At 42.6% G+C, this 23,775-nt stretch overlaps 1 protein-coding gene across 2 annotated transcripts in view; it reads right to left on the bottom strand.

The window, feature by feature from the left end:
* RAP1GDS1 (Rap1 GTPase-GDP dissociation stimulator 1) overlaps window positions 1-23,775 on the bottom strand; it is a 143,736-nt gene that overhangs the window by 52,069 nt on the left and 67,892 nt on the right. Inside the window, exons 3-5 of one of the 2 annotated variants that reach the window (XM_040418178.1) lie at window positions 21,864-21,986; window positions 15,742-15,867; window positions 1,303-1,449 (exon numbers count right to left, since the gene is read on the bottom strand). In XM_040418178.1, the coding sequence (XP_040274112.1) occupies window positions 1,303-1,449; window positions 15,742-15,867; window positions 21,864-21,986 (396 nt within the window). The remainder of the gene's footprint in view (window positions 1-1,302; window positions 1,450-15,741; window positions 15,868-21,863; window positions 21,987-23,775) is intronic. The other variant, XM_040418179.1, reaches the window with a different exon arrangement.

Here is a 23,775-nt window from a genome sequence, read left to right as displayed (position 1 = left end):
GGAACAATGGAGCTTCAGGAAGTGCAGGGGCGTCAAACGGCCGCTGGCTATGTCCAGATATTGCAGAGAGCATTCCTCATGACTGAGGGCCCTCGTCTGTGTGGTAACAACTGGGTTTTTCAACAGGACAAAGCTACAGTACACAATGCCCGCAGGACAAGGGACTTCTTCCAGGAGAATAACATCACTCTTTTGGCCCATCCTGCGTGTTCCCCTGATCTAAATCCAATTGAGAACCTTTGGGGATGGATGGCAAGGGTAGTTTACAAAAATGGACAACAGTTCCAGACAGTAGATGGCCTTCGTGGGGCTGTCTTCACCACTTGGAGAAATGTTCCCACTCACCTCATGGAAATGCTTGCATCAAGCATGCCGAAACAAATTTTGGAAGTGATAAACAATAACGGCGGAGCTACTCATCACTGAGTTCATGTTTGGAATTTGGATTTCTGTTTTGGGGGGGGGGGGGGTTTAGTTTTTTTTTGGAGGTGTGGTCCTAAACTTTTGATCAGCTGAAAAACAGCCTGTTTCAGTTTATTCGTGGTTTTCATTAAATTGAATGCTCAAAAAAATGTTTTGTCTCACTCCCATTTCTTCTTGTTGCATGTTGAAGCTCTACTTGGAACCTTGTTAAGATCCAGCCATGCTAAATATGATTTTTTGCCATTTTTCAAGTGGTCTTAAGCTTTTGATCAGGACTGTATTTGCTAGAGTTTTTTTCTGTACAATTATTATATTTGTAAATCGATATTAGGTTGTAAAGATATTAATAAGGATATAAAGAAGTATATCAAGCTGGTAATAAAGGCACAAATACAATTGCTTTAGAAACCAAATAAAGCGTTTTAGGGTAATACTTGCTCCACCTATAGGAAAAAGTAACACAATGGGTAAGAAAATAATCATAATATGGAAAAAACTGAGATATGAATAACCATATGAAATTCCCTACAGAACAGCAGGGTACAGAACAGATTGCTTCTGAGATTCAGTGCACATCCATCTGGTAGAACTAGGTTCAAACTTGAATTAAAAGCATAGTAGGGGGAATTATCTTGTAGTTAACACTTCGCGTTTTTTCCTATATTTCCGACACCAGATTTCAGATGATATCAGGATGTTTGGAAAAAGAAATATAATGCTGTTATTTTCTTCCAGCCCTTCGCTTGCAGGGGTGCACTGGAACGACCTGTGCTAATACACTATTCAGTCATCTACAATATACATTTAGTGAGGGGAGCGTCTACAAGACCTCATGGACTGAGCTGTCCTTATTGTGTGTGGATAAAGCAGTTCGTTTACCATTCTCATTGCTATAGTTCATCAGCATGCCACAAAAGACAGTCATGAGCTTCTCATTTGCTGGATCTGTTAATGTGCATATTGACCGCAAATGGTCAACTACAATTTGTGCGCCACCCGCTTGGTCAACTGCTCGCCTGCCCTCATCTGGAAACAAACAAAAAGGCACATTAAAACAACAGAAAGCAAACCAATAGCACCCTTACTTAAAATTACATAATATACAATGGTTTGGGTGGACATACAGTATATCTTATGTATGTCCCAGCTAATAACATAAAAGGCATCTTACTAAGCTCCAAGTGCAGCACAGCTGTAGTGCCCTACAAATACAGTAAATCTCTGGGAAACCAGTGAAGGGAAGCACATTTCCCTGCTTCCTGACACAGGCCCCCGGCTACTTCTCTTTCCTGCCTTGGCTTCTCCGCTCGGTTCCCAGGAAGTAAAGTTCCGTTTTGGCGACACTGTTGCCAATCGCTGGTTGAAGCAGTGACCTTCCCTCTTTGCATCATGTCAAATGGTCACATGATGCAAGGGGGGGCAAGGTCACTGCTGTGGCCAACGCCGTCAAAATGGTAGTTTACATTCTGGGAGCCTAACAGAGAAGCCAAAGTCGGGATGAGAAGGAGCTGGAAGCCAAACAGGGGGAAGGTTTGCCAAACAACCCCCTCCCCCCCAAAGGTGCACATGCCCTTTCAGGGTTGAAGGAATGTACTAGCTCATGGTGGTTGGAGACTCGCGTCTGGACTTGCTTTTGAACAATGCTTGCAATCTGTCTGATTTATGGAGAATGCAAGTTTTCCAGTAAAAGCTCTACAGATGATGAAAACATCAGTGGTCAATGACAAAAACATTCAAATGTTCCAAGTCCTTCTAATCAAATTCTACATCTTGATTGACGACTACAGGGAAATGTATTAAGACAGTCTTAATAAGAAATCTTGCTGACCTATGATGTTCCAAAATTACAAATAGGGACATTCCTCTAAATGATTGTGGGGCATCGTTGCGAGGTCTGTACTTTAGAAAATGATATCTACACCAATAAGAAACTGCCGTAGATGTCAGGCACAATATGTGCCTTTTTTTGGCGACTATATTGCTCAATGCCACGAGAGACAGAGGTCCCCTTCCCTTTTTTGTTAAAAGTGGCAAGGGTGTCAGACAAAAGTTGCAAATTTTGGTGCGAAACAGGAATTGCAGCAATATTTGCAACTCCTCACAAAGTGTTTTCACACAAAACTATTGAATATGTTATTGCTACCTAGACCTTAAGCAACCGGAGATGGCACTATTCAGACTGACATTAATACCATTAGACAGCCACTCCATTTGGTTATAAAGGGTCTGGCACGGAACCCCTCTCCCTGCGTTCCATGACACGGTCATAGCACCTACCCGCAGCTGCCACTGAGAGGAGCTCCTTGTATATAAATTTATACAGCTTCCATTGACTTCAAGACTGGCTGTATAAATCCATACGCAGTGAGCTCCCCGTAATGGCTGATGCATGCAGCCACAATAGTATCATTCATAAAGTCAGAAAAACAGCACTCCACCCATACAGATGTATCTTAAAATAGTCAGCATAAAATGTTGAAACTAAAAAAGGAACTGAGGAAATTAACTTGAATATAGAAATGCAATGCTTGGCAGATCACTGGTGGAGACCATGCAAACTTTGGCTATGATGTGACTTCAGTCCGGTTTCATTATGCTAACCAAGATTTTTTTTCATGCACCACTTACTTCAAGGACTTCTGCTCAACGTTCTTCTGTATTTTAAGCCCTCTAAGCAATGTCCCATGTTTAGCCTAGTAAATCTCCCCCATAGTTTTGACTGCAAACCCCTGATGTCATAGATGGCTTGGAAGTCAATATTGTACTCACTGTGTAGTAAAATGTTACCTTAAAAAGGCATCTGTCAGCAGTTTTGTACCTATGAAACTGGCTGATCTGTCATATGTGCACTTGGAAGCTGAAGACATCTGTGTTAGTCCCATATTAATATGTGCCTACATTGCTAAGCAAAATTACATTTTAATATATGAAAATGAGCCTCTAGGAGCAACGGGGGTGTTGCAGTTGCAGAGAGAGCAGAGTCTCTAGGTGTAACTGCCGATTGATTGACAGGGCCAGGCAGTGAAAACCTCATCACACCTGGACCTGTCAATCAATTGCACATGCAACCGGTCAGCCAGTCTCAGAGGTACAACTCTGCTGACAGATGCATGCAAAACAGATTAGAAAAAAGATGGTTTAAAGGGAATCTGTCACCTATTTTGAGCCTATAATACTGTTAACATAGCAATGTGCAATAAAGTACCTTCATTCCTGCATGTGTCTTCTATCTTTTATTCAACTTTTCATTTAGATGAAAAAGCAATTTTTCTGATATGCAAATTGAAGTCTCAAGGTGCCCAGAGGGGCGTTATTACTCTGCTCTAGTGCCCAGTAACGCCCCCCTGCAGTGCCCAGCACGCCTTCTAAGAAATAAATGTACTCCTACATCCTTGACGAAAGGCGGCGCCCCCTCCACTACGTCATTTAATTTATTCACTGCACCGTCCTTGCTTCCTCCTCTCTTGGCCTCCAAAATCCCGCGCAGGCGCAGTATCGCTGAGTGCCTGCGCCTGTACGATACTCCTGCTCCAGAGGGCAACAGCGCTCTGATTACGTCACTGGGCTCGGCGCATGCCCAGTGACACTATTGAGGCTGTTGCACTATGAAGCTCTTCCCTGCCTCTGCAACTCAAAAGATAAGACATGTCCTACCTTTTGTTGTATTTTGCAGATCACGTAACCATTCAAGTCAATGGGTCAGCACCAGGAGTGCATATGGCTGGTGCCCGTGCATTGCGAACTGCTATTTGTGGTCCGCAGCAAGGGCACGGAGCGCTTATGTTTGTCTGCATGAGCCCTTAGTATAATTTCTGCTGCGCACATCTCATACAGAAGCACATCTCTTAATAATTTTTGTGTATGGCAAGAGGTCCACATGGCAGAAGCTGGACTTCATAGGAGCCAACATAAATTTCAGGTTTAATTTATGCCAGTCTTCTTCAATATGTCGGCCGCATAGGCCACAACTCCCCCGACACTCACGCTCTGACCACTTTTTGGAAAAACTGGTTACTGCATTGCAAAAATGGGGGCATAGAATTATTAATAAATTCCTCCCATTCTCCTTTTACTCAATGTGAATTTTGACATTTGAAACTAACAGAAAAACTGTCCATACCCAGAGCAACCAATCATGGTGCAGGTTTTTTCATGAGCACTAGAAGAAATCAGCTGTGATTGGTTAACAAGGTCAGCAAAGGCAGTTTTTCTGTCAGACCGTTTTCATGAATGTCCCATTCTTTGCTTCCTTTATTAGATTTGGCCACCAGTGTAACTACTTTATGCACTTCTCATGTGTAACTTTGCCAAGCTCTACATAAGCTTGTCCAACTTTCTATTTTTATTCGCATTTGCTTTTATTCTCTGTATTCTTTTAGTCTTTTCTTCCTACCTTGAAAAATTTTCACCATGAAGGAGATTTTAGCTAACAAAGTGGTCTGACAGCTGAAATCTGTCGCATGGAGAGTTTTTGAATTTGCTAATACTGCACCCACAGAACTGTATACAGAAAGCATCAATCACTTTTTTAAGTCCTGTTGAAGTCACGAGACAAACTATCTCCAATCAGGTAAATTGAGGAAAAAGCGATCGCTTCCCAATCTACAATCTTTAGTTTGCATAATATTGCAAATAGACCTGTGTTGTACAAAACCAACTTTTCATTAGATGTTAATTTCCCCCCAAAAGAACATTTATCTCCTATCTGCTGGGGGTGTGCTAGCTATTACACTGCTTGGAACCCCACAATCACTAGTATGGCTCTCCAGACAGAACATTTGCCTGTTTCTGTAACTCCCGCAGAGTTGTATGGCGTGGTACTGGGCATACAAACTGCTCCTCACTATAGTCGTGCTGGAGACCCCTGTATTAGTGACCGTTGGGGATCACAGATTTCTAACTTTCATCAACTGCTCTGTAAAAGGGCTTTCAAAAAAGTACATTTAAAGGGAGTCTGTCACCTACCTGACCGGTTTCAAACAAGTGACATTGTTCAGTGGGGCACAAATCGCCCAAAAAGTCATTTTTATCATATGCTAATGAGCCGTCGCAAGTGCCCAGGGGCGGAGAGTTTTCTGAAAGCGCCCAAGTTCCCCCGCCTCACTCTCGCCTAACTCAACCCCTCAGTAAGCTCAGGCCAGCCCTATGACATCATATTTCCCTATAGGCTGTTCGCGCATCACTGCCGGGCCCGGGGATGCGCACTGTTCTGCCCACTGTGGTCAGAGGCACAGAGATATGCAGTGCGCATGCGCCAATTTCACACCAGTAACTGGTGCATGAGCACTCCATATCCGTGTCCCTCTGCCCACAGTGGGCAGAACACTGCGCATGCCCGGGCCCGGCAGTGATGCGCGAACAGCCTATAGGGAAATATGATGTCACAGAGCCACAGGGCTGGCCTGAGATTACTGAGGGGCAGAGTTAGGCACGAGTGAGGCGGGGGAACTTGGGCACTTTCAGAAAACTCTCCGCCCCTGGGCACTTGCGACGGCTCAATAGCATATGATAAAAATGACTTTTTGGGCGATTTGAATCATCTGAAGAACTAAACACAGGTAACATGTGTCATGTTTTTGTGTTTGAAACCGGTCAGGTAGGTGACAGACTCCCTTTAACTATAAAAGGAAATCACAACCAGGAGGGATTTTATATTTTACATTCAAGTAAAATAAAGTGGATATGAACTGCTCTAAACACAAGAATGGTAACAAAGAAGAGGTTAATGACCAAAGTCTCCCTTATAAGTGGCCATTAAAAGAGTCTCATGTAGTTATCATGTAGTTAGCACATCTTTGTTAGGCCTAGTTAGAAACTAGCGTTAAGAGATGATACCTGAATGCCTGCCAGTCACATTAACTAAAATGGGGTCCAGCAGAGATCTGACTGCAACCTGGCACATATGCCCAAGGATTGGCTAGACAAAAACTGCTACACAGTGTCGGTGGAGTGAAGCTTAGTGGTGGCGTTTTTCAGTGGATGGCACAGTAATACTAGTCAGAGTTAAGAGAAATTTGAATAGAGCAAAGTACAGAGATATTCTTAATGAAAACCTTATCCAGAGTGCTCTGGACCTCAGACTGAGCCGAATGTTTACCGTCCAACAAGACAATGACCATAAGCACACAGCCAAGACAACACAGGAGTGGCTTATGGACAACTCTAAATGTCCTTGAGTGGCCCAGCCAAGACCCCTGACTTGAACAAAATTGAACATCTCTGGAGAGACCTGAAAATGGCTGTCTACTGCTGTCCCCATCCAACCTGACAGAAGCATCGCAGAAAATGCTCAAACCCAGGTGTGCAAAACTTGTGGCATCATACCTAAGAAGACTGGAAGCTTTAATCCCAGCCAAAGGTGTACTGAATAAAGGGTCTGAATACTTACTGCATGTCAATATGTAAGATGGAGAAACAGACACTGATTCTTGAATGCTGTTTCTGAAACTGTCATTTGGCATTTTGGGCACTAGAGGCCACTGTTTTGCAGCTACAGCCAGCACACTATGGGATTTGAATATGCAAAACAGATGATGACTCATGCTGCTGTGTGTGCCAGAGAAAGGAAATGGTGACCTGAGCAGACATGTTTGTGAAGAGGCTGAAGACAGGATCCAGTGCCATCCTCAGGTCTGTGGGACTTGGAGCGGTCAAAGTCACTGTCAGAAGTGACTGATGCCGGTCAGCAATGCAGATGTTGTCAAGGAAGAAAGGAAAGGATCGGTTCCCGGAAGGTCAGTTGGACCGTGGAACGTGGTTACAGACCCTGTGAGGCCTCATGGTGGATGGAAGGACCTGCGAGTTGGTGTAAGTCCCCATCGGATAAGGACCATGCCAGGGTGAGAGAGACAGAGAGACAGACAGAGAGAACCGGGTCCAGGAAGGCTGGAAGAGCCATGGAACGGTTGGAGCTACCATAAGAGGTGGTGTTGCTCAGCTTGGAGAAGAAGCAGTCTGCCATCTTGTGAGCTGCATGAGAGGACCGTGTGGATCCGGATTCTGTTCGCAGGAATGAGTATCGGTGTCAGGAAGCTGATTGGAACAGAGGGTCAGAGTTACAGGTTCTGCAGTGTCACATGTTGTGGCAGGGACTTGCTGTCGGTTTGGAGCAACCAGTGAACACAGGACATACTTAGGTCAGTGACTCAGCGGCACGGTTATTGACTTGTAGGCTCTGACGTGTGCGTCATCAATCAGGTCTGTTACCCTGCGGCACAGTATAGACTTGCGGGCTCTGCTGTGTACGCCTCCTTGGGTAGGGTTGTTCAGTTGGGCTGGTACCGTGACTCTGAGCCTGGGGTACAGGGTATTCTGGACACTCAGTTGTTGCTACACTACAAGGCTCCTCCAGCGTCTAGGCTGGAAGTATTCAGTGCACGTGAACAGTGTCGTTTGGGGGCAAGAGAAGGGAATGAGACGTTTTGTTGTTCATTGTATTTATTACTGTATGTGATATATACTCTCTGTAACTACTGTTGTAATTACTGTTAATACTACTGTTATAGTTCAGTAAAGTTACTGTTTTGCATCAAGAGCTGGTGTCAGTGTCGCTTTCCTTATTCCATGACTTTGCTGTATCCTGGGGGTCCCTCCCCGGTTCACGGTCTTACAAATGCACAATTTTAGTTTTCAATGCATTTGAGAAGATTTTGAACATTCTGTTTTCACTTTCTCATTATGGGAGTGCAGGATGATGGGGAACAATGTGAACTTTGTTTTATTTTAGCACAAAGCTGCAACATAAAATGTAAAAAAAAAACTAAAAGGGTCTAAAGACTTTCCAAATGCACTATATACAAAACAAAGTAGCGCACATTAAAAAACAAAATCCCCCATCCCCCCCCCCACCACACACACACACACACACACACACACACACACACAGCTCCCTCGTGTGTCCTGCCCAACTCCAATTTCACTCTTGCTTCTTCTGGGGCATGTGCAACAGGACATGAAGACTGAAGGCATGCAGAGAAGGATTTGATATCTACATGAGCCTGTTTTATGAACATTTGCAATTGAGCTTTGAGTCATTTAGAAGTCTTCCAGTTACCATTCTTGTGTTTAGAGCCGCACATATCTAATCGATTTAATTAATGACTTTTATTGGCTATTGCTGCAAGGACTTTTTTTTATCTTTTTACACTAAATTAATGAAGGGATAAATTTTTTATTTTTGTTATTTTTATTTTATTTTAAGGGTACTTTCACACTAGCGTTATTCTTTTCCGGCATAGAGTTCCGTCCTAGGGGCTCAATACTGGAAAAGAACTAATCAGTTTTATCCTAATGCATTCTGAATGGAGAGCAATCCGTTCAGGATGCATCAGGATGTCTTCAGTTCAGTCACTGAACGGCATTTTGGACGGAGGAAATACTGCAGCATCAGTTGCCGGAATGCCGGATCCGGCATTAATTTATATTGAAATGTATTAGTGCCGGATAAAATACTGCCGGATCCGTCCTTCCGGTCTGCCATGTGCAGACCGGTAAAGATATGAAAAAATATATATAACGGATAAGTTTCTCCGGAGAGATGGATCCGTTCTTGCGATGCATTTGTGAGACGGATCCGCATCCGGATACGTCTACAAATGTTGTCCGTTTGCATGAAGATTGACGGATCCGGCAGGCAGTTCCAGTGACGGAACTGCTTGCCGGATCACTCTGCGGCAAGTGTGAAAGTACCCTAAGAAACGGAACAAAGCTGAAGTGGGAAGGTGAACGTTATATTAAAGCAGCAGAAAAAAATAAAAATAAAAAATCTATAGTCTGTACTGCTAAAGGTGCTGTTAATTTTTTTTTTAAAGCAGTACCTTCACATGCGGCAGATTTTGTGGGAGAAAATTCTGCGACTGAAAATTAGTGTGCTTGCTGCCCCATTCAAATGAATGGAACGGATTTTTAGCCGCAGAATTTTCTACCACAAAATCTGCCGCGTGTGAAGGCCCCCTTTCCTCAATGCTTTTGTACCGATGCTGCCTGGTTCCGAGATGATGTTCTGACACAGGGGCATGTGACCTGCTACAGATGGGGACAAGTCAGCACTGGTACAATAGTAATCTGTAAGGGTAGTAGTGCTTCTTTATATCTGAAAAAAAAACAAAAAAACAGCCCATAGTTTTTTTTTGCCAGAAAACCCCTCTTTGCTTTAGTTGCTAGTGATTCCAATCCAAGATCCACATTGTGTTTTTTTAGAAGTTCTTAAAAATGGATTGATTTTACTTATCATACATGCTAGAGTAATACTGTATTTTCCTTAAAGGGAACCTGTCACCATGAAATGCAGTTCAATTTGCAGGTAACAGAGCAGCAGGAGCTGAGCAGATTGATATATTGTATAGTTTTATGGAACAATATTCAGTAAAACATGTATTTTTTGCCATTTACATATCTGCTCATTACGGGCTTAGGAGTCTATTGGCGGTGTCAGAAAGAGCAGAGATTGAAATAAAATACAAATTAGGCCTCATGCACACGACCGTATGTATTTTGAGGTCCGCAAATTGTAGAATTGCAAAATACAGATACTATCCGTCTAGCATTAGCATATTTTTTTGCGTAACTATCAACTTCAATGGGTCCATGGTCCGCATTTTATGGCCAAGCATAGGACATGTGCTAACCTTTTGCGGAATGGACATACGGATGCGGAATGCACACGGATCACCTGGAGATGACGGATAAAAAAAACCCAAAAAACAGAAATGATAGAAAGTTCAATTGAATTGAATAACAAATGGAGATAGAATTTAGAGCTTTCTTATATGGTAGCCTTGTGTGAAATGTGTTAGATACATAAGGTGAGTGAATGGCAGAAGGGCAGTCTCATTATGGTGCTCACCTTTACCACCCAGGACACTAAGGCCTGTTGTTTCTTCTCCTTTTCGATGACCCTTGTGCCAATTTCACATCCCCTTGTTCGCTAACAATGCAGTTCGACCAGTAACTGGTCATCACCACCCAAAAGCAAAGAGGATGAGAACCCCTCTCTCCATGGCTCCCAAGGCAGCCGCATAGTCTGTCTCTTTGACATGCACACCCTTGACTGGAAGTAGATAAACTTGGCACTCTGCAAATGATTGCTCCGACGGTCTATAAACAGACAATGACCAACCTTTCCTAAGTAGTCTTCCCCAGGTAAAAGTACCCTCTTTTCTTGTCACTTAGAGTAATGAGGGAAAAAAGGCACAGTCTCCTAAGGAACCATGGTTTAAACCACATTTATTATATACAACAGAAGAAAATGTTGTTGCAAATCTATGCCTCCTCAATTCCTTATGGTCAGACATCAAAAAGTGCCATCTTTATTTAGAAGTGCATGCCTTTAATAATGTTGGCACAGATCACTTCAAATGTCTCATTAACTTAGATTGGGGTAAAAATGATGTCCGTTTTAGTAAATGTAGGCCAATATTCAAATCAACAAGGTCTCACATGTACATCAATTTGTGATGACTTCTCAGAGCCAGATTTTATAACTATGTCTCACGCATAGTAGTTGGCAACAGATTGCAAATAACAAAGGAAGCAACTAATAAAGTGCTTCTACTCACCAGTGGAAAGCCGTAACCAAATATAGTGAAAACCTGACATGTCTCATACAGAGCCTATTGTACATTGGTGCTTGAAAGTTTGTGAACCCATCAGAATTTTCTATATTTCTTCATAAATTTGAACTAAAACTACATCACATTTTCAGACCTAATAGTAGATGAAGATAACCAAATCAGACAAATGAGTAAATATTCGACATGGTCACTTATTTATTGAGAAAAATGATCCAATATCACATGTCTGAGTGGCAAAAGTACGTGAACATTTAGGATTAGCAGATAATTTAAAGGTGAAATTAGAGTCAGATGTTTCAGTCAAAGGGATGAGTGGGCGACCTGTTTTAGGCAACGTTCACATGTCCGGTAAACATTTACGGCAGGCTCTTCCGGCAGAGAACAGCCTGCCGGCATTTACTGGATCCGGCATTGCCAGATTCAACAAATCACCGCCAGATCCCTATTGACTATAATGGGATCCAACACTGATCTGACTGCTTTCCGGCATAAATGCATGCAGCAGTTTTTGTCCTGGGCGACAGTTGGCATTTATGCTGGATCTCCAATGGATATGCGATCTTCACAACACATGTTTGTGTAAGTGTATCATTGCACAAACAAAAGGATATTTCTGAGGACCTTAGAAGAAGAGTTATTGATGCTCCTCAGGCTGAAAAGAGTTACAAAACCAGAGTTTGAACTCCACCAATCTAGAGTCAGACTGTGTACAAATGGAGAAAATTTAAGACCATTATTATTTTCTACAGGAGAAGGTGACCAACAAAGACCACACCAAGAGTAAGGTGTGTAAGGAGCCCAAGGTAACCACTAAGCAACTAGAAGACTTTCTCACATTAGCTAATGTTAATGTTCATGAGTTCACCATCAGGAGACACTGAAAAACAATGGTGTGCGTTGCAGGATTGCAAGGAGAAAGCCACTGCTCCCCCCCCCCCCCCCCCGAAAAAAAAACAAAAACGTTTCTGCCCATCTGCAGTTTACTAAAGATTCGATTGAACATGCCACAAGGCTACTGGAACATTATTTTGTGGAGGAGTGAGAGCAGAATAGAATGTTTTTATTTAAAATGGTAAGCGTTCTGTTTGGAGGAAGGAAAACACTGCATTCCAGAATAAAAACCTCATCTCATCTGTGAAACACTGTGTGGTAGTATCATAGTTTGGGACTTTTTTTTGCTGCATCTGGGCCAGGATGGCTTGCCATCATTGATGGAAAAATTTATTCTGAATTTTACCAGCAAATCTAAAGGAAATAGTCAGGACATCTGTCCATAACCTGAATCTCAGTTGAATATGGGTCATGCAGCAAGACAACAGCCTTAAGCACACAAGTCGTTTTACTAAGGAATGGTTAAATAAGAATAAAGTTAAAGTTCTGTAATAGCCACATCAAAGTCCTGACCTTAATCCAATAGAAATGTCGTAGAGGGACCCGAGTTAAAGCTGTTTTGTACGGAGGAATGGGCTAAAATTCCTCCAAGTGCAGGACTATTCAACAATTACAAAACATTTAGATGCAGTTATTGCTGAACAAGGGGGGTGGGGTTACATCAGATAATTAAAGCAAAGGCTCAAATACTTTTGCCACTGACAGACACGTGATACTGGATTAATTTCTAATATTACTGGTCTACTTTTATTGACTTATTTGTTTGATTTGGTTATATGTATGTAGTTTTAGGATTTCTGTTGTAGTTTTAGGTCAAATTTAGGCAAAAACAGAAAATTCTGAGGGTTCACAAGCTTTCAAACACCACTGTATTTTTGAAACTGTAAGAAGCACTCATGTTTAGAAAGAAGAGAAAATAAGAGGTAATGTGGTCATATTCTGACTTATACCCTGAACTAAAAAGATGTTTCAAAAAAAGTATTAAGTCTGAAAATAGAAAATCGGACAAAAATAACTAAAGTGGTAAAAAAAAGTCAACGTGTAGAAATATCATCCTCATTCATTTATGCCATTACCCAAGGTAAAAGAAATCTCAGTGCAGGATCGGTAAGCATTTAAAGTGCTGCTAAAAGCAAAAGCCTGTGGGTAAATTATTTAGCAACCATCACCTAAAATACAGACAAGAGTGGCACGCAGACAAATTTGCAGTAGACAGAAGAAACTCAGGAGGTGTGCCCTGGAAAGGAAAGAGCAGAGAAAAATAGTCACATAGCTAAGTTGTACACCTGCCTCTTAGCTCAGTACTAACACGGGAAACTGTTACAAAAGCTGAAATGTGTCCTGCCGGGTAATATGGCACATTTACGTCTGCGGTCTATTGTTTCAGCTCTGTAGCTAAGAGGCTGATGAACATCCAGCTAGGTGAATTAACATATTGGTCTCAGCGGGAAAAAAGTAAGATTAGAGGCGGTGGAACCCAGGTCCATGCTATGGAATAGAGAAGATCCGTCAGCAAAGGTGCAGCTGCTTAAAGTAGAGAGAATACATGTGGAAGCAACAGATTTTATCACATGCAGTCATTAGTGAGTGAGTCAGACAACAGCTTCATCAACATTCACAAAAGCCATCATTTCATCAAGACTTTCCATTCCTTTTAGGCTTATCTAATAGAAGTCGAGAGCTCACAGAAGGGACTGGAGCCTGCAGAGACTATTGTGTCCATTCATTGGCGTACTGCATACACGTAAATGCTGTGTGGACATGTATGCGCTCGGTGTGAATGGAAATACCTGCACGCACTGGTGCCTTGGCTTTCATCAGATTAGTTTTAATGCATTATACATCTGAAAATAAAGGCACTTCATGTGCTCCGTGGAGTCTTATCTGGTAAGACCTTAGAAACAAGACGTGAAGTGGACCGATAGCATGGATGCATCAATTACTATCTGTATCAGTTACAGTACTTTCTATCAAATATGTTTCCAGTCCCGATAAATGCATTTAGTCAATATTACTTTCTAATAAGGATACTAGCCCAAAATCAGACAGACATTTTGCCCCGTCCTACCCCATTTATTAGTCAGACAGATTCTGTCTTCTTTGACTTGTTTTAGCATGGTCAAATGAAGACTCTAAACAGATTGGAAATTAGAAGAAGCCATGGATGGTCCTTTTCCAATTATATGTATATACAGTGAGGAACATAAGTATTCGAACACCCTGCGATTTTGCAAGTTCTCCCACTTAGAAATCATGGAGGGGTCTGAAATTCACATTGTAGGTGCATTCCCACTCTGAGAGACAGAATAAAAAAATAAGAATAAAATAAAAAAATTCAGGAAATCACATTGTATGATTTTTAAAGAATTTATTTGGCTTGCACTGCTGAACACAAGTATTTGAACACCTGAGAAAATCAGTGTTTGTAATTGCAAACAAAGGCTTCTGTACCAAATATTGAGGTCAAACGTTTCCTATAGTTCTTGACCAGGTTTGCACACACTGCAACAGGGATTTTGGCCCACTCCTCCACACAGATCTCCTCTAGATCTGTCAGGTTTCGGGGCTGTCACTGAGCAACACCGAGTTTCAGCTCCCTCCAAAGATGTTTTATTGGATTTTGGTCTGGAGACTGGCTAGGCCACTCCAGAACCTTGACATGCTTCTTACGGAGCCACTCTTTGGTTATCCTGGCTGTGTGCTTCAGGTCGTTGTCATGTTGGAAGACCTAGCCACGACCCATCTTCAATGCTCTGACTAAGGAAAGGAGGTTGTTGCTCAAAATCTCACAATAAATGGCCCCATTCATCCTCTCCTTAATATAGTGCAGTCGTCCTGTCCCCTTCACAGAAAATAACCCCCAAAGCATGATGTTACCACCCCCATGCTTCACAGTAGGGTTGGTGTTCTTGGGATGCAACTCATCCTTTTTCCTCCAAACACGACGAGTGAAGTTTAGACCAAAAAGTTCTACTTTGGTCTCATCTGACCACATGACTTTCTCCCATGCCTCTTCTGGATCATCCAGATGGTCACTGGCAAACTTCAGATGGGCCTGTACATGTGATGACTTAAGCAGGAGAACCTTCTGTGCAATGCACGATTTGAAACCATGACGGCGTAGTGTTCTACCGACAGTGACCTTTGAAACTGTGGTCCCAGCTCTCTTCATGTCATTGATCAGCTCCTCGCTTGTAGTTCTGGGCTGATTCCTCGCCTTTCTTATCATCAGTGATACCCCACGAGGTGAGATCTTGCATGGAGCCCCAGTCCGAGGGAGACTGACAGTCGTCTTTAGCCTCTTCCATTTTCTAACAACTGCTCCACCAGTTGATCTATTTTCACCAAGCTGCTTGGCAATTGCCCCGTAGCCCTTTCCAGCCTTGTAGAGGTCCACAATTTTGTCTTTGGTGTCTGTGTCTTTTGACAGCTCTTTGGTCTTGCCCAGGGTAGTAGTTGGCGTCTGACTGACTGTGGGGTGGACAGGTGTCTTTAAAGAGCTCATACAGGTCTTACTAATTTAGATTAGATTAATGAGTGGAGTAGAGGTGGACTTTTTAAAAAGCACAGTAACAGGTCTTTGAGAGCCAGAATTCTTGCTGTTTCTCAGGTGTTCAAATACTTATGTTCAGCAGTGCAAGACAAATAAATTCTTTAAAAATCATACAATGTGATTTTTTTTTAATTCTGTCTCTCAGAGTGGGAATGCACCTACAATGTGAATTTCAGACCACTCCATGATTTCTAAGTTACTTCTGAGGGTCATTAGGATTGACACTAGGTATCAAAGCCCTCTTGATAATTTGTACTGTATTTGGACTTACTATACATAGAAATGAAGCAATGATGTACTTACGGCTATCATAGCAAATATTTCCAAGGGCACGACCAGTTTGTAGCAAGACTTCTTGATCTTTACAATTTAAGAGTTGCACCAAAGGTGGAATCAGTCCTGCATCCACACATGGGATACGCAGTTGTTCTGAAATGACCATTAACAAAGATTAATATGAAATTCCAAGTAAGTTTATTTCTACTTACATAAAAGAACATACATAGCTCTTTGTTGGGAACCTATTCAAACTCTCAGAAGATTCTAGCAAACCTTGCCATCAGCATAAAGAGGTCTCTGGGAAACAAAAAAAAAACTGAACATACTAAAAAAGCATGTAATTATAAATAACTCCTAAATGCCTTTATTTATAATAGCTCGTTTTGTCTAGAGGACAATAAAGTGAAAAAATTTAAATGACCGGAATCTAATTCCTTCACGTGGAATCTGTCCTAATGCCCCAGCAGAACCAAATACTACAGTGCAGCACAATATACTGCCCCAGCGGAACCAGACACCACAGCGCAGCAAAATATACTGCCCCAGCAGAACCAAATACCACAGTGCAGCACAATATACTGCCGCAGCAGAACCAAATACCACAGTGCAGCACAATATACGGCCGCCAACCCAACAGTATGAAGCTATATCATCATCATCTTGAGGATGGGAATATCATTGAATTCAGAAGTTGGGAGAAATACTGCAGCACTTGATGTCTTCAATGCAATTCCTGATTTATTCACCAAGAATGCAACATTTCGACTACAATAAGTCTTTTTCAAGCAGAGCGACAGTATACACCAGTGTTCCACACTAATATATATATATATATATATATATATATATATATATATATATATATATATATATATATTTTCAAAAAAATAAAGGGAACACAAAAATAACACATCCTAGATCTGAATTAATTAAATATTCTTCTGAAATACTTTGTTCTTTACATCGTTGAATGTGCTGACAACAACATCACACAAAAATAAAAAAATGGAAATCAAATTTTTCAACCCATGGAGGTCTGGATTTGGAGTCACACTCAAAATTAAAGTGGAAAAACACACTACAGGCTGATCCAACTTTGATGTAATGTCCTTAAAACAAGTCAAAATGAGGCTCAGTAGTGTGTGTGGCCTCCACATGCCTGTATGACCTCCCTACAACGCCTGTGCATGCTCCTGATGAGGTGGCGGACGGTCTCCTGAGGGATCTCCTCCTAGACCTGGACTAAAGCATCTGCCAACTCCTGGACAGTCTGTAGTGCAACGTGACGTTGGTGGATAGAGCGAGACATGATGTCCCAGATGTGCTCAATTGGATTCAGGTCTGGGGAACGGGCGGGCCAGTCCATAGCATCAATGCCTTCGTCTTGCAGGAACTGCTGACACACTCCAGCCACATGAGGTCTAGTATTGTCTGGCATTAGGAGGAACCCAGGGCCAACCGCACCAGCATATGGTCTCACAAGGGGTCTGAGGATCTCATCTCGGTACCTAATGGCAGTCAGCTACCTCTGGCGAGCACATGGAAGGCTGTGCGGCCCTCCAAAGAAATTCCACCCCACACCATTACTGACCCAATGCCAAACCGGTCATGCTGGAGGATGTTGCAGGCAGCAGAACGTTCTCCACGGCGTCTCAAGACTCTGTCACGTCTGTCACATGTGCTCAGTGTGAACCTGCTTTCATCTGTGAAGAGCACAGGGCGCCAGTGGCGAATTTGCCAATCTTGGTGTTCTCTGGCAAATGCCAAACGTCCTGCACGGTGTTGGGCTGTAAGCACAACCCCCACCTGTGGACGTCGGGCCCTCATATCACCCTCATGGAGTCTGTTTCTGACCGTTTGAGCAGACACATGCACATTTGTGGCCTGCTGGAGGTCATTTTGCAGGGCTCTGGCAGTGCTTCTCCTGTTCCTCCTTGCACAAAGGCGGAGGTAGCGGTCCTGCTGATGGGTTGTTGCCCTCCTACGGCCTCCTCCACGTCTCCTGATGTACTGGCCTGTCTCCTGGTAGCGCCTCCATGCTCTGGACACTACGCTGACAGACACAGCAAACCTTCTTGCCACAGCTCGCATTGATGTGCCATCCTGGATAAGCTGCACTACCTGAGCCACTTGTGTGGGTTGTAGACTCCGTCTCATGCTACCACTAGAGTGAAAGCACCGCCAGCATTTAAAAGTGACCAAAACATCAGCCAGGAAGCATAGGAACTGAGAAGTGGTCTGTGGGCACCACCTGTAGAACCACTCCTTTATTGTGGGGGTCTTGCTAATTGCCTATAATTTCCACCTGTTGGTGGACACATACATATATACACATATACACAAATATAAAAGGGCAGCACTCCAAAAAATAAAATTAAATAACTTTTAATCACCCATGTGGTACAGCGACGTTTCAGCTCAACGATAGAACCTTTTTCAAGCAAATTACAAGGCCAAAGTGCTCAGTTTATAGATCATAGTCAATCACATACATGATTATTAATTAATTGTTCAATAAATAAAGGAAAAATTCATATTAAGTGAAATAAAATTTGTACGGTGGTCATAATTGAAACGAAACGGACGCCTTGATCTGCCAGTTTCCAAACCTTTTTGTGACTTTAAACATACTGAAAGAGATCTAAGATATTGCATTATTGATCATGTTCCTTTGGGAACCCTCGCCTCTCATGGTGATCTTATTTCTTTTTTTCTCTTATAGATGTGTTGAAGATGGACGGGAGGATGAGGAATGTGGATACACTGGCCAGGTGTTTTTGCTACTACAGTGCAAACTACCTGCTATATGATCTGCTGCAGTTCCCGGGTTGTGCTATTAATATATGTTATAATGTTTATTAATCACCTTTTCTTTCCAATACACAGAGGAGATCCCTCATGGGCTATTTTTTGGCATGGTAGATCTGTGAGGTGGACCTATGGCAGTTGCCCCATGAACATGGGAACATCTGTATGGTCTGTTCCTTGTTGGGAGGGGTGTGTGTCCCATATGGTATGCACTCCCGTGTCCCTTTGGATTCCTTTCGCCATAGTGCCTAATTTGTATTCTAGGAGTCCATGTATCTGTACAGTTGTAATTTATTCAATAAATGATCAAAATGGCGCAGCACGCTACAGACAATCATATTGCGCTTGCGCCAGTATACTTTTGCCCTTTGCCTCTTCCAATATCCCGTAACTTCAGAGCGCTAGTGCGCATGCTCCGATAGCAACATCATGTAGCGGCATCACGGCAATTAAGGGCGGAACCCGGGCATGCGCTGTGGTGACCTCCACAAGCAGAGTTTGGCACGACATGTGCACCGAGTCGCTGTACATATGGTTGGTACATCTCTAATCCTCCCTCGCCTTAATTTAACATATCATGATTATATGAAATATCGCTCTTTTTATGCTATTTGGCATTTTGGCTACTTCACTTTTTTATGAGGATTTGTAAATCATGTTTGTTTCTATTATGACCACTATTTTTATTTCACTGTACAAATTTTATTTCACTTGATATGAATTTTTCCTTTATTTATTAATCTAATTAATTAATAATCATGTATGTGATTGACTATGATCTATAAACTGAGCACTTTGTCCTTGCAATTTGCTTGAGAAAGGCTCTATTGTTGAGCTGAAACGTCACTGTACCACATGGGTGAATAAGGCTACATTCACACTAGCGGCAGGACGGATCCGACAGGCTGTTTACCCTGTCAGATCCGTCCTGCCGCTATTTCGCCGTGCCGCCGCTCTGTCCCCATGGACTATAATGGGGACGGGGGCGGAGCTTCTGCGCAGCATGGCAGTTCGCGGTGAGAGGCCGCCGGACTAAAAAGTCGGACATGCAGTACGGACATGCTAGTGTAAAAATATACTAAAAGTTCTATTTTATTTTTTGGAGTGCTGCCCTTTTTCCTATTTATATTTTGGGTAATTGCTTATTCCCCTTGGGCCTGGCACCCGTTGTTATTACTTTTTGTCAGTGCTGCCTTTTTTCCAATATATATATGGAACACTGGTGTATACGGTCGCTGAAAAGTCGTATTCTTGGTCACTAAATACAGTATTTCTCCCAAATCCTTGATTATCAGGGGCCTGCAGGGCTAAGGCCTAACACTTCAGGCACCACCATTTCACGGACTGTCCAATTTGGACCTAACAGTAGTGCTGCTTAATTTTGGATATTGATTTCAGGAGGGCACCTGCAGCCACTGGCCAGGTGCATAAGAGCCTGATGCGCCTACATTAATGCTGAGAGCATCAGATCTTTATGTACGTTGCTGACGGCCAAGAGGAGGGATTAAAGTGGCCCCATGGGCATCGGACCACCAGGATATTTCTCCGTAGGGTCTATGGCCAATCCACCTATGGCAGGACGGCCAAGTTAGAATGCACAGCACAGGAACCCTGTATAGCACTATATGATGTACAGATCACAGCTGACATAAGGTCTCATCATCTGTGTCTGCCTTGGAATGGGCTTCACGTCTTCCTCACAAGCTGGAATGAGGACCAGACATGCTGCTTCGGGTGAGGTACGTCATTAGATAGCACTGCAGCTTGTCAGTACGAGGCGAGGCAGACAGACACAGATGAGACCTACTGCTCTGCGTTCTGAGTTCTGACTCAGGCCGTCCTGCTGTGGGATCAGGACAGATTCCATGTGAAGGCATCAGATAGCAGGCACTTTCATTTCTTCACTACAAACAAACCAAGCCATTGTAAATAATCAAAGGCATATAAAGTTTATTTATATAACATGCTTTTTCTCTTTTTTGTTTCCCAGAGAACCTCTAAGTATTCTCCTATATTGTAAGAATCTCACCATTTTTGAGATAGTCAGTGCTGATTTTGGGACCCTTTGGCTAAATTTTTTGGGACCCTTTGGCTAAATGCAGTATGCATTATGGGTCAGCCATGAGTTTCTCAGGTACAATATCTCTGCAACTGCTCTTCGATTCCCCCCCCCCCTCCCCCACAAATATAAAGTAGAATTATACGAGCGTTACATTCAGGATATGGAACTTGATTTTGTCTATGTGCATAAGACCGAAAACGGACGGACGGAGGTGGAATTCTGAATATTTAAAAAGGAGTCACTTTGATGCAAGGGGTTGTCTCACAATACAAAACCTGTCCATATGTCCTGCACAGATATAACTAAGAAACCGCTGAATTTGTAGTTTCAGAACTCTCCAGATAGGCCATAGTGACATGAAAAGTTTTGGGGAACCCAGATGCTGAGGACCACCAATGATCACTAAAACCAAGGGGCAGAAGTGCTCATACTTCCCCGAGGAGCCGACACCCCGCTAATTCCATCTCTACAAGGACCAGTCAAGTAGTGGCGCATTGCATCTGGGCCCTCACCAAGCACAACCTCCGACATTTTCTGAAACTATAGGTGCATTTTAAATACCGGTACGTCAATGGGGTGGGGGGGATGCCAGAAATCTTGGGTCAAAACACTGCCTCTTTTCTGAACACTGGGTGAGGAGCCAAGCAAATGTACTATAATTTACGCCACAAACCGAAGTAAATTACAGGTCAAATCTACACCAGCTCGTAGCTGCCATGATGTCACTTTCAAGCACAGGGCTAGGGATGCACCCAACATATTAAGAGGCTTGTGTATCTTAATAAATTAGGCACACCTCACTCCATGACAAATTCAGTCAAGACCTGATACACCAGTCTTGACGAATTCCCCCCATTTGGAAGGTGGATTTGTTAGCCCTTTTTCCCCAGTTAAAATAAAAATTCAGCTGCATAACTAGTCTCAGTACAAAAACAATATATGGTTTAAAAGCATAACAGGGTTGGAAGAGCAGCCGGATACCATTATAGTGGTACATGGTGGTATCTGACAATGCCAGATACAGGGACCTCCGGTAGCTTGATCCTCAGAAATCAAACAGTGATTAGGGCCTAAGGCAAAGTACTAACACAACAGTTTAGTTTGCAGATGAGTAAAATAATAATTGTGCAATGGCATAAACTAGAGGTGAACTGAAAAAGTTGCAAATTCTACATGTACAGAAGTAAATGAAATGAAAATGAATTAAAACATACGGACAAATGAGGTGAATAACTGAAGATGTTCCAGCAGTTAAAGTTCTCTTGGAAAACCTCACCATTTTTTGCAATTTCGGCTATGATGTGGGCTATTTTTGAAGAGCAGGAAGATTGAGAACTCAAAAGACTTGCAAAGACTTGAAGCATCCCACTCTGGAGGATTTTTTCACTGCTTTCTACATCTGAAAAAAAAAAAAAAAAAAAAAGGATCAATATTCTGCTAAATTAATAAGACTCGTCATACTACTGTAGATTGTTAATTTGCAAAAATACCAGAACAGTTCCTTAGGGTACTTTCACACCTGTGTTAAACTTTTCCGGTATTTAGTTTCCGGTTGATCAGTTTTGTCCTAATGCATTCTGAATGGAGAGCGATCCGTTCAGTATGCATGAGGAGGTTTTCAGTTCAGTCACTGTACGGTTTTTGGATGGAGAAAATACTGCAGCATGCTGCGGTATTTTCTCCGGCCAAAATTCCGGAACACTTGCCTGAATGCCGGAGCCAGCATTAATTTCCATTGAAATGTATTGATACCGGATCCGGCATTAAGTGTTCCGGTAAAACGGATCCGGTTTCCAGGTCTGCGCATGCACATACCTTCAAAAATTTGAAAAAAATTATTAATACAGGATCCGTTTTTCCGGATGACACTGGAAAAACGGATCCAGTATTACAATGCATTTGTCAGACTGATCAGGATCCTGATCAGTCTGCAAATGACATGCGTTTGCATACAGATTTCCTGATCAGGCAGGCAGTTCAGGCAACTGAAATGCCTGCCGGAATCAAACAACGCAAGTGTGAAAGTACCCTTAAAGGAAGTTGTTCAGGTTAAAAAAAATAATAATAATGAAATAAAAAAAAAAAATACCTTATACTCACCTGGTAAATTTCAGCCCCCTTCCTCCGCCCCAGCTCTTTTGGTCCTGGCAGTCATTGATCACTGCAGACAATTACTGGCCTCAGCGCTTGTGCTGTACATAGAGACATCACTGCTGAGGCCAGTCAGTGGCTGCAGCATTCGTGTAAGTCAGGCATATTAAGGCGAGCACAATCATGAGGTGGGGAAGTTACTGACGACTACTGTTTTTGTTTTTTTATTTCTTTTACCACATTTCTTCATTTCAGTAATTTTTTTTAAGTAAACGTTACAACTGGTCAAATTTGGAAAGGATCCAAGGACATATAGATTAGGTCGCATAACTACCATCTTTACCTATCCAGTGTTCCTGGTCATACAGAAATTTCTGCCTCCAGCATGAAAAGTGTACATGTGCTAAAAATGGAAGCAACCCACCAAGGATTTTGTGTTGACTAGAACAACCTCTATAAACGCTATAAAAATGTTTGTTATGGAAACTGTTGATCCTTAAAAAGGGGTTTTCCGGTCCTTTTATACTGATGGCCTATCCCATGGAGCTGGTCACTACCGCACTGCTGCCACTGAAGTAAATGAGCGCAGCGCTGCGGTAACCAGCTATGCCCACTACACACAATGGAAACAGTTGTAGTTTTGGCGCTGGAGTCAGCAGGGGTGCAAGGTGTTAGACCCTGCAGATCAGATATTGACTGCCTAACCTTAGGATAAGCCAATAATATAAAAGGACTGGAAACCCCCTTTAAATAGGGGGATATTTTCTCTCTATATACATCCCACTAATGAACTCATGTCTCAGACCATTTAGGCTAAAAAAAAATTAAAAAAATCCCCTGCGTGCCTGAATGTTAAGTTGTAAACATTTTGGATGCAAATAACATAAAAATAATCAACACTACAGCAGATAACAAAGGAAGCATCTAGACTGCACTGTGGAGTGACAGCCAGCAAAGTTCTCACTAGACTCAGGAGTCACCGATGGCAGCATTAACACTAAACTGGGGAGTTACCAGTAGTCCAAGACTCTTCCCGCTTGCCCAGATCTCAGATTGGTCAGCGCTGATCACATGAGCAGTGCTGGCCAATTTGAGGG

Source organism: Bufo bufo, chromosome 2 (genome assembly GCF_905171765.1).
Source record: "Bufo bufo chromosome 2, aBufBuf1.1, whole genome shotgun sequence".
In the NCBI taxonomy this organism is placed as follows: domain Eukaryota; kingdom Metazoa; phylum Chordata; class Amphibia; order Anura; family Bufonidae; genus Bufo; species Bufo bufo.
The sequence above is the reverse complement of the archived record's forward strand: the minus strand, read 5'-3'. Positions and strand labels throughout refer to the sequence as shown.